Source organism: Bicyclus anynana, chromosome 27 (genome assembly GCF_947172395.1).
Source record: "Bicyclus anynana chromosome 27, ilBicAnyn1.1, whole genome shotgun sequence".
NCBI lineage: Eukaryota > Metazoa > Arthropoda > Insecta > Lepidoptera > Nymphalidae > Bicyclus > Bicyclus anynana.
This window is the reverse complement of record NC_069109.1, coordinates 3569699-3587921: the sequence shown is the minus strand read 5'-3', so window position 1 is coordinate 3587921 and position 18223 is coordinate 3569699. Positions and strand designations below refer to the sequence as shown.

General features: G+C 36.6%; 1 protein-coding gene across 1 annotated transcript; it reads right to left on the bottom strand.

Moving 5' to 3' along the window:
* Window positions 1-3963: 3963 nt before the first annotated feature.
* LOC112055952 (zinc finger protein interacting with ribonucleoprotein K) lies at window positions 3964-16717 on the bottom strand. The gene is made up of 10 exons (XM_052890388.1): window positions 16555-16717; window positions 15294-15425; window positions 12357-12827; window positions 11235-11335; window positions 10659-10769; window positions 9994-10203; window positions 8929-9030; window positions 7103-7220; window positions 5839-5943; window positions 3964-4215 (listed from the first exon to the last, which is right to left on the bottom strand). Exons 1-10 carry the CDS (start codon window positions 16675-16677, stop codon window positions 3970-3972), a joined length of 1719 nt encoding a protein of 572 aa, XP_052746348.1. The 5' UTR covers window positions 16678-16717; the 3' UTR covers window positions 3964-3969.
* Window positions 16718-18223: the final 1506 nt, after the last annotated feature.

Here is an 18223-nt window from a genome sequence, read left to right as displayed (position 1 = left end):
TTACTTGGGATAGGCGGGGAGAGTGACTTGAGTGGAAAAGGAGATTGTTAGATATCTGTCAAAGGTACCTTTAACCCTGCACACTTCGTTCACAAGTGCGTGACTTCATTCTCTGCCTGGTCATTTGTCAGGATAACTTAATTAAGTTGTCCTGACAAATGTTGTGAATCGACATTAGTTTTCTTATTTTTGTAATCACTTTTGAGTTCTGCTAAAAATACTAATTTTACTTTCACACGTAAGCCGCCCCCTATATGGCGTTTACTTCTTAAATATACGGTGTCTGACACAGAACACGACGTTGAAGGCAAAACCACATCAATTTCATATAAATATTTTAGTGAGTTAGGGGGAAAATAGCCACATGCAATGCCGATCGATACAAATTGCATTATTTATAAAAAACATAGACATGCTGTACATAGTTCGGACTACTTTAGTATTTTAGTCGAGTACAAACAATTTTTGGATTTACCGCCCAACGATCGATCGTACTCGACTAAAATACTAAAGTAGTCCGAACTAGGCCTTAGAAATGTGGGTAGATAAAAACATATGAATTTATGGTTATGGGAAGGTTATACTATTTAGCTATACTTATAATAATATATTATATAATTATAATGAATTATATCTGTAGAGAGGTCAATTCTGGACATGAAATGTATTTTCAAATTGACTATCAGGGGGTGATTAGTGATGAGTAAAATTTTTGTCTGTCTGTCTTTATGCTCGAGAAACAAAAACTACTCGACGGATTTTATCGAAACTTGGTACAATTATTGTTTATACTCCTGGGCAGGTTATAGTTTGCCGCGTGTGGTAAGAAGGTAAGGTGGCAAAGAAAAGCGTGTTTATCGATCGCCGTCTACTGTTCAACTGTGTTATTATAACTAAATACATTGGGTTAGTAATGTTCTTGAGTTGTTAATTGTTAGTGTGGCCTGCACGCCACGTGTGCATTGTGCAGGCCATATGTCAGGATACATTTTGGTACGTTATAAACCTATGGATAATCTACGAACTAAATATTAATGTGGATACGCTAATAATTATTAAACAATTTGTATGGAAAACGCTACAATAGTATATAGTCATCACGCTACGATCAATAGGAGCAGAGCAGTGAAGGGAAATGTTGGGAAAACGGGAGAAGTTACTCCATTTTTACAGTGTAACCATCGCGGGCGTCCGCTTCTATACTAATATTATAAAGCTGAAGAGTTTTAGAATTTAAACTATCGTGAGTGTTATTCATATTAATTGATTATGAAACACGGCTAAAACTCACGTGATATTACGTCGGAGTATGCCCGACTAGTTTCGAACCCATACGGGGCCCTTAGTCATGAGCTGGTTCTTGCATCGCGGCACGATCCAAACTGATCATAATCAATTAATGCTGAAGAGTTTGTTTGTGTGTTTGTTTAAACGCGCTAATCTCACGAACTACTGGTCTGATTAGAAAAATTCTTTCAGTGTTAGATAGCCCATTTATCGAGGAAGGCTATAGGCTAAATTATCCCCGTATTCCTAAGTGAACGGGAACCACGCGGGTGAAATCGCGCGGCGTCAGCTAATTATAAATATGGTTATGGGAATACTGTAAAATATAGGTTATATGTTTCACGTTCCCATGAGAATACGGGGATAAAAAATATACCCTATTACACTCAAATGGCTTTTTAGTGAAAAAAGAATTTTCAAAATCGGATCAGTAGATCCAGAGATTATCCCTATATATACTTACCCTTGGCTGTAATCTTGTGGAATTGTGTGCGTACAAAGTTCCAGTTTGAAGGAACGAGTCAGCTTTTTTTACATTCAGTTCTCACAACTCAGTGTTACCAACTGTCCAAAATATTTATCCCTAAAGTTTGTATCAAAAACCCCTAAAATCGCCTTAATTATTGAGTTGTCCCCCTAAAAATATAAATTCATAATAATTTAGGAATAATATGCTGTAATATGTTTCAAAAGTCTATATTTAATACAGACAAAATACTACGTCTTTATCTGAAGATTCAGATTTTTTGAAATCATACATGTTGACAATGAATAAATTTACCATTTTATTTTTTATTCGATGAAAATTGCCGCCAGTTGCCTCAGAGTGGTTGTAGAATAACGTATTATATGTCGTTATAAGTCGCTAGGCCAAAAAAGAAATATTCAAATTATCATCAATTTAAAAATATTAGAGTCAAAAAATCCCTGAAAATACCCCTAAAAAATCCCATTTCACTTATTTGCCCCCTAAATCTGGGGGGAAAACCCCTAAGTTGGGAACCCTGTCACAACTGGCAATAGATGGCGTTGTAAGTTTTTTATATCTCTCTGTCATTTGACTTTGGACCATTGAACAGTCCAAAGCAATTCAATAAAGATAAAGGGTTAGAGTTTGGCTAATCGAAGAAATCGACCAACAAATTTAAAACAAAATGGAGGGCGTTTAAATATTTAACTCAAGTTTGATAATTGCAATTTTTTTTTTCAATATGTAATTATGTTTTCACACATATACGTTTTAATTAATAAAGATTAGTAGATATTTTTTTTTTATTTTGCCGGTCGATTTGTTGATACGTTTGATATCGACCAATGATATTCACCAATGATATTCATTGGTGCACATACACATAGCTTAGCACTGGTGGAAACGGATTTAATTAAGATGATATGGAAGGAAAGAATGAAGGAAGGCGCATAGCTACTTATTGGTGAAAACGGTCACATATTTTTATAGTGTACATTTCAGATCTTTGCAGCATAGTTGCATAGCAAATCTCTGGTGGAAAAGCACCCTAAAGCTCTGCTCTACTCTGCTCTGATGGGTGGAGATTGTACAGACTAGTACATCTATGGGTCGAGTCATAGCACAGAGCTGGCGTTTCGTTACTTTCAGTTCTAACCACCGCCGATAGATGGCGTTCTTAATTTTTTAATTCACGCTTTCGTTTGATTTTTGGTAACACTATACAGTCTGAAGCAAAATTGTATAGTCTACCACGCTGGCCAATGCGGATTGGCAGACTTCACACACGCAGAGAATTAAGAAAATTCTCTGGTATGCAGGTTTCCTCACGATGTTTTTTCCTTCTCCGCGATATTTAATTATTAAAATGCACACAACTGAAAAGTTGGAGGTGCATGCCCCGGACCGGATTAGAACCCACTCCCTCCGGAATCAGAGGCAGAGATCATATCCACAGCTCGTCAATGTATGAGGGTCGGTATGAGGGTATAGTCGTAATAAAACACATCTCGTATATATATAATCAGTCGTGTTTGACTCTGTGTATGACCAGCTCGTCCTCGTCCAGCTCGCAGCTCCGCACGAGGCGCTCAACCGCCTCGTCCGGCGCCTCACAATCGCCGATAGATGGCGTTGTTAATTTTTTTTAATCACGCTATCGTTTGATTTTTAGTAATTCTATACAGTCTGAAGCAAAATTGCATTACGTGTCATATAAACAGGGTTCCCAACTTAGGGGGTTTTCTCCCCAGATTTAGGGGGCAAATAAGTGAAATGGGATTTATTTAGGGGTCTGACGTCTGAAATTTTTAGGGGTTTTTTCAGGGATTTATTGACTCTTTAATATTTTTAGCGACTTACAACGATATTACGTTATTCTACAACCACTCTAAAGCAACTGGCGGCAATTTTCATCGAATAAAAAAAAAATTATAAATTTATTCATTGTTAACATGTATGATTTCAAAAAAATCTGAATCTTCAGATAAAGGCGTAATATTTTGTCTGTATTAAATACAGACTTTTGAAACTTATTACAGCATAATATTTCTAAATTATTATGAATTTATATTTTTAGGGGGACAACTCAATAATTAAGGCGATTTTAGGGGTTTTTGACACAAACTTTAGGGATAAATATTTTGGAGAGTTGGTAACACTGCATATAAAGATAAAGGATATAAGGGTGGTAATAAAACACATTGTTCATATAATCAGTCGTGTTTGACTCTGTGTATGACGAGCTCGTCCTCGTCCAGCTCGCAGCTGCGTACAAGGCGCTCGACCGCCTCGTCCGGCGCTGTCTCGAGCTGCACGCTTCGCTTGGCCGCCATTTTGTGAACGCGTCGCTTGTGCGTGTATAGGGCTCCGCTCTGTCGGAATGAGTCACCGCATATGTCACATTTAAGTGGGCGCTCGCCGGTGTGGACGGATTCGTGCTCGCGGAGGTCTTTCTTTGACTGGAATAGAGGTTTATAATTAACAACAATAGAAAGAGGTATGTCGAAATGTCTGACATTGGAGACATGTTGAAATTTGCTTTGCTCGAACTGAGGGAGAGCTTTCAAGCCCCATGTGACTGCAAATTCACTGGCACATATTATAAATTCAAATTCAATCCTGTGAGGACAAAAAGAGGTGATAGCAACCAATAAAAAAATTATCGCTCTCTCTTTAGTTCAATCGCAACGAAAACGAAAACTTTTCGATTCTAAAATGTAACAAATAGTAGTTTGAGACGGATACGTCAGGTGGCGCGACGTGTTTCCGTAAATAGTGGGGAGTTAGAGAGGGCGGAAACGACTGGGCGATATGGCGCCTTGTCTGTCGCCTGTTGATCCGTCCACACCTTTTGTTGGATAATCCTTCATGGGTGATTTTGGGATAGGATAGTGACTTGAGTGGAAAAGGAAGTGTTTGTTAACTGTCAAGGGGCCCCTTAACCCTACACACAACGTTCACAAGTGCGTGACTCCACACAAGGTCATGTTCTGCCATTCTAGGGTCATATTTTGGTAACAGTTGGATTTGTTAATTAAGTTGCCCTGACAAATGTTGTGAAGCCTTTATTCAACATTGGTTTTCTTATTTTTGTAATCCTAAGTCTGCTAAAAATAATGTCTTTAGTACACATAATTAAGGATTCCAGCATTGAACGAGAAAGAGGTGAACCGCCGAATACAACTCGGCTGGGCTGCATTCGGGAAACTTCGCGACATCTTTTCGTGCGAAATTCCTCAGTGCCTGAAGACAAAAGTCTTCGAACAGTGCGTGTTGCCAGTGATGACCTATGGTTCCGAGACTTGGTCGCTAACTATGGGCCTCATAAGAAGGCTCAGAGTCACACAGCGGGCGATGGGACGAGCTATGTTAGGAGTATCTCTGCGTGATCGAATCAGAAATGAGGAGATCCGCAGAAGAACCAAAGTCACCGACATAGCTCAACGAGTTGCTAAGCTGAAGTGGCAATGGGCGGGGCACAAGTTTCGAACCGATGCACGTTGGGGCCCAAGGTGCTGGAATGGCGACCCCGCACTAGTAAGCGCAGTGTTGGTCGAACCCCCCCCCCCCCCCCCCCCAAATGGACTGACATCATCAAGCAAGTCGCAGACATTCGCTGGCTGCAGGCGGCTTAGTATCGTGATGTTTGGAAGTGCCTACAGAAGGCATATATCCTGCAGTGGACTCCATCGGCTGATATGATGATGATGATGATGACGATGACGATGACGATGACGATGACGATGACGATGACGATGACGATGACGATGACGATGACGATGACGATGACGATGACGATGACGATGACGATGACGATGACGATGACGATGACGATGACGATGACGATGACGATGACGATGACGATGACGATGACGATGACGATGACGATGACGATGACGATGACGATGACGATGACGATGACGATGACGATGACGATGACGATGACGATGACGATGACGATGACGATGACGATGACGATGACGATGACGATGACGATGACGATGACGATGATGATGATGATGAACGTTGAATGAATTAGTATTTATTATTATTTATTAATGAAAATAAATAGGTGCTCTTACCGAGAAGGCTTTCCCGCATGTATCGCACAACTTGTTCTTGGGGTACTTGTATCCGCCGTGGAACAGTTTCATGTGACGAGCCACGCACTGAGGACTGGCCAGAGCCTGGAAGTATACAAATGATTTCAAAATCAAAATCAAAAATCATTTATTTCAAGTAGGCTCAGTTTACAAGCACTTTTGACACGTCAGTTGACTATTTGTAAAGATTCTACCACCGGTTCGGAAGGCAGGTTCTGCTGAGAAGATACCGGCAAGAAACTCAACAGTTGCTCTTTTGAAATGAAAAAGTCATACAGTATTATAATTTACAATTGATAACAATTACAATTTCTTATAGTTTTACTTCCTGTGTGAAGGTGGAAGCTGATCCAACGGCCTCCAAGCACCTTTATCGTTAAGGAACTCATCAATAGTGTAGTAACCTCGACTAAGTAAATGTTTTTTAACACATTGCTTAAAGCTATGCATTGGCAGGTCCATCACAGTCTTGGGGATCTTGTTATAGAAGAGTACACCCAAACCTACAAAAGATTTTTTAACTCTTTGGAGACGATACGCAGAAATAACTAATTTATGCCCGTGTCTAGTAAGACGTGGGTTTAAATCTCCTTTTCGTTTGTACAAATTAATATTTTGTCTTACATAGACAATACTGCTAAATATATACTGAGAGGCTACTGTTAATATGCCTATTTCTTTAAACTTTTGACGAAAAGCAACGAATTTTGAATGATTTATAATGTATACAATAATAATAAAATATTTCTTCGTTCTGTCACATCCCTAAATTCTATATATAGCTGACTGACAAATGATCACTTATTTCTCTTAAAAGCTTAATATTTTACAAACGGATCCCTAAATCGAAAAATATTGGTAGAAGACCCCTTACATCTTTCAAAGACCTATCCAACGATTCCCCACACTGTGATATAAACGAGTAAAAAAAAAAATCCCCACTTTACATTTAGGCGAGGTAACCTAAGAAAAATATTTTTCAAGATTTTATTCTAAAACTTTGTTCACATTTTTAATGTTTGTAATGTTTAATTTGTTCAGTATTTGTGAACATTTTTTAAAATATTAAAAAATAAAATCGCGCCATTTTTCTTGAATACAATTGCAAGTTACTGATGCGACGTTTCGTATCGTACTGACACGAGAATGTATTCGTTTTTGAATTTTGTATTTGGAGCGGCTACGACACCGTCGTTTTCCGTGCGCTCCATCTGGCTATTATTGATTAATCTGTGGCATATACCTTGTCACACTCGGCGCACTTGTGCTGTGTCTTGCCCATGTGCACATAGTTCACGTGGTCGCGTAACGCCGCGGGACTTCGGTAACTCTTGTCGCACATAGAGCATTTGTACCGGTAGCTGCAAAGACAATACGTCTTACGGTCCGTTTATATCTACAGACATTTAGCGTGCCAGACACGTGCCGTGGCAGACAAAATAATATCCTCCTACTAATATTATAAACGCGAAAGTTTGTATGGATGTTTGTTACTTTTTAACGCCGCTACTACTGAAGCGATTTGGCTAAAATTTGAAATGGCAATGGATTTTATTCTGGATTAACACATAGGCTACTTTTTATCTCGAAAAAATCCATGGTTTCCCGAGATTTGCGAATAACTGATGATTTTAATGATATGAATGTTTGTTACTCTTTCACGCCTCGACTACTAAACCGAATTAGCTGAAATTTGGTATTGAGATATATTGTAGCGTGGATTAACACATAGGGTGCTTTTTATCCCGGAAAAATCCATGGTTCCCGAGGGATTTGTGAAAAACTAAATTCCACGCGGACGAAGTCGCGGGCGCCCGCTAGTTCTTCTATACAGTGTTTATTATTTATTTTTATATCTATGGTAACGCGGCCGCGCAGACGTTGACAGACACGGGCCGCGCCCGGCAAGTATTCGCGGAAAGAATATTTTGTCTGTGCGGTTCATGTCTGTCGAATCCTTTTCAAGAAACCTGAACTAAAATTGACAGCGCCTTACACAAATGACAATAAGACCGCCATTACCATATGACAATAAGCGCCATTAAAACATTGGCGCCGCGTCTGGGGGCTTCTTTCATGAAAAGGACTTTAAGTGTGTCTAGCTACCTGCTGGGCAGTGTGAATAGACGGTGTCTGTGGGTGTCTGCCACGCAACTTGTCTGTGATGCACTGTGTCTGTATATATAAACAGACCTTTATACGTGCGTCACATAACTCATAGATATGTTGCCGATCGACAACGGTGAAATTAAAAATATTGTTCAAATTCCGGTCCTTCGAGCCAAATAATATGATGAGATTTATGCAATACTAATTTAGACAATGAAATGCATCCTGTTTGTTATAATTACTTAAATCTATGTACTATTCAAGACATGCATCAAATTAATAACGTCATTTCACATCAAGTAGCAATGATTTTTCGTATTTTGTGATAAACTACTGAAAATTGATGAAAAATTACGTTATTCACACGACAAAGTTATATTTGATAATCGCAAAATCGATTTTTTAATTCGATAACATTCATCTCTTGCTGGCGTATCGTTTCGCTGTCTTCGATAATTATTGCTGACAAACAACTATATTAAATACTAGCCGACGCCCGCGACTTCGTCCGCGTGAAACTCGATGTAAACTTTCAAGTACCCCTATCCTACCTCTAGCCTACCTCTACCCTACCCCTACCCTACCCATAGCCTACCCCTACCCTACTTTTCTGGTTGATTTTTGACACCTGGTGTCCGAAAAACCCAAATATCTTACGGAACCCTATTTTTTTTCAAAATAAAATGTAACCTATGTTACTTGTGGATAATGTAGCTTTCGAATGGTGAAAGAATTTTTAATATCGGTCCAGTAGTTTTTGAGCCTATTCATTACAAACAAACAAACAGACATACAAACAAAGTTTTTCTCTTTATAATATTAGTATAGATGGTAAACGCAAAAACGATATTGATTTTTTTAAAAATTAAATTTTTAATCGATAATATTCATCTCTTGCTGGCGTTTCGTTTCGCTGTCTTCGATATTTATTGCTGCCAAACAACTATATTATATACTCACACGGCAGCACGCACGGCGTGGCGTTTGGTGTAACGCATGTGGCAGTTGTACAGCATGAGCGTAGGGAACGATTTGTGGCACGTCTCGCAAGAGAACTTGTTGCTGACAAACAGAAATATCATATTGTTATTGCTGACAAACAGAAATATTCATTAAATTGCAAAGGACCTTATATCAGGTTCATAATATATATCGATAATACCTTAGGAGTTGTTGACAACAAGCTATTTTTGGAATTCCTAAATTAAACATTTCAAGGATAAATTTCTTTTATTTTGTTGACGATATTAGTCTAGGTCGCAGCGCATCATGACGTCATATGTGGGTGAACAATTGAATGGTATCACCCATCTTTGAAGATGTTTGTAAAGTGGTTGCCTAGTATCTGGTCTGGAACATTCTTCAGAGGTATGGCCAAAGTATTGGCAACAGTGGCAATGTATGAATAGGGATGATGACAGTTTTTTAAATTGTATATTAATTAAGAGTATGCTAATAGTAAAGCAATTTTGTAAAAGTAACAGGGTATCTGCGATCATTGCTTTTTGAGCTACGGGGATTTAAAGGTCCCTGGAAAACGCCCCATACAAAATGGCACGAACTTATGACGTCGTAGGCAATTAATGATCGTTAGATTTGTATGGGCGTTCAAACAAAATTACTAATATCTTTGTTATTTCTGCGTTTATGTTTATAGTTCATTTATTAAAAAATGTCACATTTAATGTAAGGAAGCTAAAACTGTATGATTTTTTATCTAATTACGATAAAAGATTTTTAATATATTTTGAAATTTTATAATCTTATTTATTTTGCAAATATCCAGTCAATCTTTGCTTTTTATGTATAAATCAGTTAACATTGACCTTATTTATTTATTTTATTTATTATTCAACAAACAACACATTTAAATTAAGCCTAACCATAGTGCAACACAAACTATATTTACCCGAATGTATCATAAAAATCAATTTATTCAAACCTAGTCATCATCCCCATTGATGCACGTATACACTGAGAGATTAATGGGTGGATGGAAGGATGAATAAACATAGAAACACTAACTCTTTGTCAGGCACAATATGCGCCTTGGCTTCGGTCATGTGTTTCCTGTAGGAGTTCTTGTTGGCGAACGTCTTCTGGCACGGCACGCAGCGGTACGTGCCGCGGTCCGTGCTGGCGTGCCGCGCCGCGTGCTCCTGCACCAGGTCGCAGCGTACCATGACGTCACAAATGGAACACTTCTGACGGGGTAGGGTCTTCGCTATATGTACCCTGCGAGATTATCAAACCATGTACTGAAAGGCTGAATACTTAAAAATAATAGTAAAACGGCTAATCCTTACTAATTAATCCTTAATTACTAACGGCTAATTGACGTATGGTAATTGACATATACGAAATTAAGATTCTATGTAACAAATGTCATCCAATGCTTAGGACAACCCTTTGTGGATATCATACAGTAGGTAGATGACATTTCTCAGTTGATTTGATGTTTATTTTATTAGGTTCTTATTAAAGTCCTAATTAGTGAATAGGCGGGCCATCCCTGCCACTGCCTGGTATTTTTGAGTACAAAACATTCGACGTTATTGAGTGCTTTGAGCTGAGGTTAAAAAATTAGTTTTTAGAACCAATTGATACAGCCTTTTTAGAGTTATTATAAGAGAATTTTTCATGATTTACATTATTGAGATTTCTCGAGATCTACTACAAATCGATATTACCTTTCGTGTCTCAAAAAAGACTTTTTTATGTGGAACTTTTTCCCGCACGTAGCGCATTGATATCCTTCCTTGTGGTACTTCATTATGTGTTCGTATCTCCGAGTATAAGTCCTGTAAGCAAACAACACTATCATTAAACTGCTGTGTTCCTCACTGATGCTCGCAAATTCATCTGAATTTGAGATTTTTACTATACCAGTGGCGTTCATTAAGTAGATGCAAAAATGCACTGACTAGGGACTACCTTGAGGACCCATTCATCATTAACAACCCATACTCTGCTTACTGTTGAGCACGAGTTTCCTCTCAGAATTAGAGGAGGGTTAGGTTAATATACCACAATGTGGATTGGCAGTTAGAAAATAAAGAAAATTCTCACATATGCAGGTATTCACACCATGTTTTTCCCTTACTATTTGAGTGGTGACATTTAATTTCTTTACAGATAAACCACGTAGCCAGTTTTAGTAGTAGTTAATTCATTTGTTAGGTCTATTACTAATTATTCAATTTTATACTGTGGTCCTTTGGAATGTTAGTGACCCACAATACAGTATAAGTATTAATAAAACTCACGTAAAAATCTGCCCACACTCAGCGCAGGGGTAAGTGGAGTCTTTTTTGGGACTATTTTGAACCTTTCTGTGACGTCTAGTTTTTGGAACTGTTGGTATTTCCTGGAAATATTAAAAAAAAATATGATTATTTCATTTTATTCAAAAAATTCTGTAACATTAATAGTTTTGGAGTAATTTTCATTAGATAATGTATCTATATATTTTTAAAAATGTTTAATTGTTTATAACTTTTGCAATTGTTTCTTTGCTGGTCTAAAATTTTTGCACATTTTTCTAGACGTCATGATGAGTCTAATGAGCTACCACACATACTGTATCACGTACATACTATATAGTGTAGTACGCACGTATTATATAGTACCACATTTACTTTGTAGAGATACTATTTGCGGTATCAGTATTTAGCACTGTTTCCCTGAGTCCCTTCATCAAAAGTTTAAAGAAATAGGCATATTAACAGTAGCCTGTCAGTATATATATAACAGTATAGTATATGTAAGACAAAATATTAATTTGTACAAACGAAAAGGAGATTTAAACCCACGTCTCACTAGACACGGGCATAAATTAGTTATTTCTGCGTATTGTCTCCAAAGAGTTAAAAAATCTTTTGTAGGTTTAGGTGTACTTTTCTATAACAAGATCCCCAAAACTGTGATGGACTTGCCAATGCACAACTTTAAGCATTGTGTTAAAAAACATTTACTTAGTCGAGGTTACTACACTGTCGATGAGTTCCTTAACAATAAAGGTGCTTGGAGGCCGTTGGATCAGCTTCCACCTTCACACAGGAAGTAAAACTATAAGAAATTGTAATTGTTATCAATTGTAAACTATAATACTGTATAACTTTTTCATTTCAAAAGAGCAACTGTTGAGTTTCTTGCCGGTATCTTCTCAGCAGAACCTGCCTTCCGAACCGGTGGTAGAATCTTTACAAATAGTCAACTGACGTGTCAAAAGTGCTTGTAAATTGATCCTACTTGAAATAAATGAATTTTGATTTTGATTTTTTGATTTTGATGTTCATTGGCCGAAAACTTCAATTTTATATGTACTTAGTATTGAATTTATGCAAAGTATGTGGTACCATACACAGATCATCACAGAGTAGACTAACCTGCTTCGTATCTTCTGTATTTTCATCTTCAAGATCTTTTTTGACTGTTTTCAAATTGCTTTTCTTATTTTTCACGCATTTCCGTTTAGCTGTCACATTTGATTTCTTTTCCAATACCCTCCTTCTTGGTTTGTTTTCTTCAATTTCGTCTTTCGTGATGTGTATTGTAAAATAATTGTCATCATCGACGCCATTTTGGTTTGCCACTTCCTGTTTCGTGGCATGTCCATGTTCTAGTTTAACATCATTCTCTATATCAATATCTGTGAGGTTTAAATCTGAAAAGGGATTTGATTCATCACTTTCTACTTTGATGTCTCCTATTATGGATATTTCATGGCATTTTGGTATGTCCACTTCATTATCTATGGTATGATTGAGTACATCACTATAAGTATAAACTAACTCCCTATCGAAGGATCTTTTGTAGCTGTATGATAATTTTGAGAGGCATTCTTTGTTGCTGTCTACCTGAAAGAGAGTATTAAGTTATATTATCTCTGTATATCTCTATAATACATATAATACAATGGATACATATAATATAATACAATCTCTATAATATAATGGAGCAAATCAACTGTTTCATGTGGCAATTTATGTAGAATAGAGCAAAGGACAACCATTTCATCTAGAGATTTAGTTAGCATAGAGCAAAGGACAACTATTTCATGTAGAGATTTAGTTAGCATAGAGCAAAGGAAACTATTTCATGTAGAGATTTAGTTAGCATAGAGCAAAGGACAACTATTTCATGTAGAGATTTAGTTATAATAGAGTTAAGGATAACCAAAACATATAAAGATTTAGTTATAATAGAGGGAAGGACAACTATTTCATGTAGAGATTTAGTTAGCATAGAGCAAAGGACAACTATTTCATGTAGAGATTTAGTTAGCATAGAGCAAAGGACAACTATTTCATGTAGAGATTTAGTTAGCATAGAGCAAAGGACAACTATTTCATGTAGAGATTTAGTTAGCATAGAGCAAAGGACAACTATTTCATGTAGAGATTTAGTTAGCATAGAGCAAAGGACAACTATTTCATGTAGAGATTTAGTTAGCATAGAGCAAATAACAACTATTTCATGTAGAGATTTAGCTATAATAGAGTTAAGGATAACCATTACATATAAAGATTTAGTTATAATAGAGTGAAGGACGACAATTTCGTGTAGAGATTTAGTTAGCATAGAGCAAAGGACAACTATTTCATTTAGAGATTTAGTTAGCGTAGAGCAAAGGACAACTATTTTATGTAGAGATTTAGTTATAATAGAGTTAATAAAGATTTAGTTATAATAGAGTGAAGGACAACCATTTCATGTAGAGATTTAGTTAAGTGTAGTTGTTAAGGCCACAATTTAACTAGAAAACCTATTTGCAATGTGTCATTGTGAACATTATATAACATTTATTTCATAGCACTAATGAATAACAGATGAGGGCATATATTTCTAATGCTGGATCTTAGACCATTAGAAAAGAGCCCATTAATGATATATTATATATATTAGTAACCGTGATAGCCTAGTGGATATGACCTCTGCCTCAGATTCCGGAGGGTATGGGTTAGAATCCGGTCCGGGGCATGCACCTCCAACTTTTCAGTTGTGTGCATTTTAAGAAATTAAATATCACGTGTCTCACTCGGTGAAGGAAAACATCGTGAGGAAACCTGCATACCAGAGAATTACCTTAATTCTCTGCGTGTGTGAAGTCTGCCAATCCGCATTGGGCCAGCGTGGTGGACTATTGGCTTAACCCCTCTCATTCTGAGAGGAGACTCGAGCTCAGCAGTGAGCCGAATATGGGTTGATGACGTATATATTAGTTTATTTTATGATATTTATAATTATTGTATAATTTGTGTATTATGGTTTATGTATTAGTGTGTAGTTATTTGTATGTATGTATATGTACAATATTATTACGTACACACCACCTACAGTTATCTTAATAAGTTCCTAAGCCTAAGGTTGCCTGGAAGAGATCGCTACTAAGCGATAAGGCCGCCTTTTCTATTCTACTTTTTCTTATGTTTCTGTTTTGCTTGTTTTCTTTTATTTTTTGTGGTGTACAAATAAGGAGTAATAAATATAATAAAATAAATAAAAGAGCTAAGTGTCGCCGCACACGGGCCACACTCGTCAGCCACAAACGTTGCTGCAAGAAGCAGGAAGGGGCCACAAAAGTAGCTGGGTCACTATTTCATGTAGAGATATGAGAGATATGTAGTCACTTGTGGCCATAGGTTGATTTGTGATTGATGGCTGCTACTTTTTTATACCATAAATCTACTATATAAAAATAAGTCGGATTTTCCTTCCTGACGCTATAACTCCAGAACGCACAAACCGATTTCCATGGTTTTGCATTCGTTGGAAAGGTCTCGGGCTCCGTAAGGTTTATAGCAAAGAAAATTCAGGAAAAATTTCAACGTATTGTAGGGGTAGGGTAGGGATAGGGTAGGGCTATAGTATGAGTAAGGTAGGGGTAGGGTACAGTAGGGTAGGGGGGGAGGGTAGGGGTGGGGTAGGGTAGGAGTAGGGGTAGGGTAGGGTAGGGGTAGGGTAGAGGTAGTTAAAGTTTACATCGAGTTTCAAGCGGACGAAGTCGCGGGCGTCCGCTAGTGCAGTATAATAATCGCGTGAGTGACGTGTGGTGGCGTTTAGTGGCCAGTTCAGGCTACAAGCAGCGAGCAGCGACGATTGTAGCGTGTGGCAGCCATCGGCGTGAACCATGTGCGGAGAGTCCATGTATGAAAACTACAGGAAAAATCCTGATAGCTGCGTTTTGTGGTTATGGCCCATGTGCGGGAGACCTAAAGAGCTAGTTTAGTTAAAAACAAGCGTTGTTTTGTTTACAGATATATCACTTACCATTTAGTGGACCAACTGCCTTTTTTTTCAACTATTACTATAAAAAAACTCACATCAGTACTGTCGTTGAGGATATCTTCTAGTTGTCTTCTAGCAACTGCTGCTTGCTGTCTGAAGCTATATAGCCTCCTCAGAAGAGCTCTGCATTCCCAGCAAACATGATAGTGTTTCTTATCTGTGGCTGTCTGCAACAAGTCAATTCAAAATTCAATTATTTCAAAATTAGGCTTGGTTCACAAACACTTATGAAACATTAGATTATTAGATAATAGTGATAGATTAAGTTAAAAACTTAAATTACTGAACGGGACAAATGTTTTTTTTTTTTCATTTGAGTAGAGTTATGTTACTCCATGTTTAAACTTATTGAAGTTTTGAATTAAATCGTAACTAACAAACAAACAATATCCATGTATAAATAAATAAATAAAATAGCCTTTTATTTTGAACAGCTTTTGGTTACATCAGTGTTGTGTTTGATTTAATTGATTATATTATGTCCCGCTGTTCAAAGTGTCTTCTGACATAGGCCTCCTCCAGCTGCTTCCACTGCACCCTGTCAGCCGCAACTCTGGTCCAGCGTGGCCCCAGGGTTAGGCGGATGTCGTCCTCCCACCTTCTTATTGGACGTCCACGTTGTCTGGTACTGTCCCTTGGGTACCAGAGTGTCACCTGCTTGCTCCATTTATCGGTACATATCCATGTATAAAGCCCCCATAATTATTTACCAGACAAACATTTTGCATTCAGGGTTCCCAGCTCAGGGGTTTTTCTCCCCTGATTTAGGGGGCAAATAAGTGAAATGAGATTTTTTAGGGGTCTGAAATGTTTACGGATATTTTCAGGGATTTATTGATTCTTTAATATTTTTAAATTGATGATAATTTTAATATTTCTTTGTTGACCTAGTGACTTATAACGACATATAATATGTTATTCTACAACCACTCTGAGGCAACTGGTGGCAATTTTCATCGAATAAAAAAAATTGTTAAATATATTCATTGTCAACATGACATGATTGCAAAAAATCTGAATCTTCAGATAAAGACGTAATATTTTGTCTGTATTAAATATAGACTTTTACATGTTACAGCATATTATTTCTAAATTATTATGAATTTATATTTTTAGGGGGACAACTCAATAATTAAGGCGATTTTAGGGGTTTTTGACACAAACTTTAGGGATAAATATTTTGGAGAGTTGCAAACACTGTTTGCATTTGTTAAAAGCTTAATTGGGCTAGACGCTAGAACTCAGAGCTATAAAACGTGATCAACAACAACAACATTGCTGACAAAATGAACATACCTTAAAATCCTTGAGGTCCTGTGATAGTAAAGAAAACAGATTTATACCATCGCGTACACAATGTAGCGGAGTTAAACTCCTTTCTACACTCAAACAAGCACAACAGATGTCTTTTAACTTCATATTAATGTGTTATTTCTTCGTTATTTATAATCATTTAAACGCGAACTAGAATAAAGCGTGAAAATTAATACAAAATGGATCGTAAATACAAATTGAACTAGTTTTAAGTTTCCAAGTAATTTTAATTATTATAGTAATAAACCGTAATCTAAAATTATATTATTATAATTCATTTATTTTGGTTCAATAATTCAACTCAACAAAAATTAAATTACTCTTGTTTTCTTGAATGAGTTACTGTCAGTGTCAACTGTCAATGTCAAAATCGAGTGTCGATTTTGACTTTTTTTATAATACGGCCGTGGATACTAGTCCTTTGACGCATTATTTTTTAAATAAAAAATAGAGCCTTTACGTAAAGGGTAAATGTACAGACTCTTAAATCTATGATATGATGATACTTAAGATATTATTTAGATATATAGTCGGAGAATTAATTTCAGTCAGTAAAATGACATGTGCAACTGTCACTGAAATGTTAATTTAATAGTAAAATGACATTTCAGTGACAGTTGCATTTGTCATTTTACTAACTGAAATTAATAATCGTAACATAATTTTCTATAAACAATCTACTGCTATTAAAACCGCCAAAACACTATAGTATGCGCATTATCATCTGAGTCGTCCGGTCATAAAAGTCAAAAAAGATAGGAATGTGCAGCGCGCCTACCTGCGCACCCTAATTATCGATAAACGGCTACCTGCGCACGTGCTAATGATGAGTCAATAATGATTTGGACGATTCTGATTGGTCGGTTTCTAATGTAATTGCATTGCGTATTTTTTTTGCTATAAATGTGTTTACTGCAATTAAATAAATACATTCATGTGTTACTCGTTGCGCACTATGGATACTAATATATAATAAATTTGGCAGAAGACGAAGATTCTGATGATGAAGACTCAGATGAAGATTAATTTTATTTAGTTAATAATTATATAATATGAAATATGTATTATATTAAATCAAATATTGTTAATTTTTTTAATTTTGTGAACAAGATACGATAATAAACTTTACTTATCGATAATATGTCTTTCATTGTTACACCCTTCACTAGACGGCTCCATAAGACCCATAAGTGCAAGCGAGATAGATATAGAGAAATGATTTATGGCCCTAAGACTCAGTTGTTAATGCTATTAGTATAGTGTAAGTAGTTTAAAAATTAAGACAGAAACTTTTTATATTAGCAGATGTTTACCAGCGTTATTCCTGTTCTCAGTAAAAAAATCGCTGCAGTAGATCCACAACCTCACAAACATTACCTCTTAAAGTTATTATACTACCAATGTATAGTACAGATTATTATTTAATATTGATTGCTCAAAGTAGCTAATCATATCATTAGCTCGCTCAGCAAACTTGTACTGTAGGTATAATATAATGTTGTTGCTTAATGTCATCAGTTTATGTCATTAGGATACCTATATTGATGTAATAACACTAATAAAATATGTATTTAATAGGTGTAATATTGTTTATTTATACATGTGACAAGATCAAACCCATTGATCTTAATCTTCTTTACAAAAACGTTAA